Source organism: Chanos chanos, chromosome 11 (assembly GCF_902362185.1).
Source record: "Chanos chanos chromosome 11, fChaCha1.1, whole genome shotgun sequence".
Classification (NCBI taxonomy): domain Eukaryota; kingdom Metazoa; phylum Chordata; class Actinopteri; order Gonorynchiformes; family Chanidae; genus Chanos; species Chanos chanos.
In genome coordinates, this window is record NC_044505.1 from 21,267,301 (window position 1) to 21,269,800 (window position 2,500).

The 2,500-nt window shown below is 46.0% G+C and overlaps 1 protein-coding gene across 1 annotated transcript in view; it reads left to right on the forward strand.

Moving 5' to 3' along the window:
• Window positions 1-2,500, forward strand: part of LOC115823834 (uncharacterized) — a 14,425-nt gene that overhangs the window by 7,185 nt on the left and 4,740 nt on the right. The window contains exons 2-5 of the mRNA XM_030787857.1: window positions 268-374; window positions 876-966; window positions 1,631-1,826; window positions 2,314-2,382. Of these exons, the coding sequence (XP_030643717.1) occupies window positions 268-374; window positions 876-966; window positions 1,631-1,826; window positions 2,314-2,382 (463 nt within the window). The remainder of the gene's footprint in view (window positions 1-267; window positions 375-875; window positions 967-1,630; window positions 1,827-2,313; window positions 2,383-2,500) is intronic.

The following is a 2,500-nucleotide window of genomic DNA, read 5'->3' on the forward strand; positions in this document are numbered from 1 at the left end:
ATAAAGGGATAAAGGGAACTGAAAGGGGTGTGGCTTAACAGATGGATTGTGTGTGTGATTCCCATTGATCTGTTAAGGTGATTACTGATTTATTGATTACTCCCATCAGTTGACTTATGTTATTTGGATGGAGCTGGACTATGGTCAGTCCATTAGCATAATGTGCATTTGTCTGTGTGCGTGTGTGTGTGTGTGTGCGTGTGTGTGTGTATGTGTGTGTGCGTGTGTGTGTCCGTGTGTCCGTGTGTGTGTGTGTTTTCCCTACAGACGCGGCTGTGGGAGAAAAAGGAAAGGGACGCCGGTGAAGGTCTGTGACAGAGTCTTTGCCACCGAGGATGAGGAGGAGAGTATGTCAGAGAACAGCTACGGCCCAGGTGTGTGTGTGTCTGTGTGTGTCTGTGTCTGTGTCTGTGTCTGTGTCTGTGTGTGTGAGTGTGTGTGTGTGTGTGTGTGTGTGTGTGTATGTATGTATGTATGTATGTGTGTGTGTGTGTGTGTCTGTGTGTGTGTGTGTGTGTGTGTGTGTGTGTGTGTGTGTGTGTGTGTGTGTGTGTATGTGTGTGTGTATGTATGTGTATGTATGTGTGTGTGTCTGTGTGTGTGTGTGTGTGTGTGTGTGTGTGTGTATGTGTGTGTGTGTGTGTGTGTATGTGTCTGTGTGTGTCTGTGTGTGTGTGTGTGTGTGTGTGTGTGTGTGTGTGTATCACAGGATAACTCTTAGGCTCATCGGGCCATTTTTTAAATGTATTCTGAATGTGGAATTCATGTGTGTTTCTCTTTGTTTATGATTACGTCAAACTGGTGCGTGTGTGCGCGTGCGCTCCACTGAGGATTACTGACTCCTGCATGTGTGTGTGTGTGTGTGTGTGTTTCAGGTGAAGGGCAAGGTCAGGATGGGGCAGGAATTAAACACAGAATACCTGCTTCGGATGGTCCATACTATATCACAGAGTCTGCTCAGTTTTGGTAAGTGTGTGTGTGTGTGTGTGTGTGTAAGCTTAGATCTGCATGTGGGTGGTGCTTGGGGGTTGGGGAGGTGGTGTGTGTGTGTGTGTGTGTGTGTGTGTGTGTTCAGTTTCGTATGTGGGTGGTAGTTGGAGGGGGGGAGGTGTTGGGAAATGTGTGTGTGTGTCTGTGTGTGTGTATGTGTGTGGTTTAGAGATTACTGGAGGAATGCAGACTGACTGTGTGTTTACTGCATAGTGTTTATTATCTTTGGGCTGATGATGGAATGTGTGTACGTGTGTTTATTGCTGTGTGTAGTTTGCCTGGTCTGTGTGTTTGTGTGTATGCACACTGATGAGTGCATGTGCGGGTGTGCTGTGTGGTATATGTACGCTGATAGCAGTCAGTAATATTATGTTGCTTATCTGTCTTGGTGATATAAGGCTAAATGACTTGCCGTTCTGTGTTAGCAGTAGTCTGTGTCCAGTTGCACTAGTGTGTGTGTGTGTGTGTGTGTGTGTGTGTGTGTGTGTGCTTGAGAGGAGATGTAGATAGTGTGTAAGCATATGTGTGTAATCATGCTGTTCCTATGTTTGACAGTGCTCTCTCTATCTCTCTGTCTGTCTCTCACCCTCACTCTCTCTCTGTCTGTCTGTCTCTCTCTCTCTCTCTGTCTGTACCTCAGCGTGAGTGAGGGTGGTGAGGAGGGGGGCAGTACAGGGAGAGGGACAGTTCTCTATCCCCCACCCCCAAACTGTCGCATCAGAGAGGTCCACTGTGGTAACCAAGTGCGGCTGGTCGTCATAGCGATCCGTGACATCACAAAGGGAGAGGAGATCACTGTGGACTACAGTCTGACTGACTGGGGCGAAAACGCCATGGTGAGTGTTACCATGGTGATAACCACTGCCTCTGAAGCTGTCAGATCTCCTGTCTCACTGACTGATTATTGTTGTTTCATGATAGGTGATTTACAAAATTATACATATCAGCTGAGTTTAGTAATTTCAAGGAATCTTGCTCTCTTTCTCACACACAAAGGCAGTAAGCTCAAACAATATAAATAGTATTAATGTAATAATTATAAGTAAGTGTCATGGTTTACTTTAATGATCTCACCCTGATATGAAAATGACTGCCTTTTGAATCTTTTGTGTGAGTGTGTTTACTCAAATGTTTGCTCATGCTGAAAATACATCTGTACATGTGTGTGTGTGTGTGTGTGTGAAAGAGAGAGAGAGAGAGAGAAAGAGAGATTGTGTGTGTGTGCGTGTTTGTGTGAGAGGGAGAGTGATCGGGGGTTCTTGTGCATGATTGGCAATGTAACAGATGTAATTTGTTGATAGTGTGTATGCTCCTCCTACTCAGGGTCTCCATGGCACTGCTCCAACCACTGGGTTTGAGTGCAGCTCAGACCATGAGAATAATATCAAAAAGGTACACACGCACACACGCACACACACACACACACACACACAGACATATACACGCACACACATACACACACACGCACACACACATACATATACACGCACACACACACACGCGCACACAC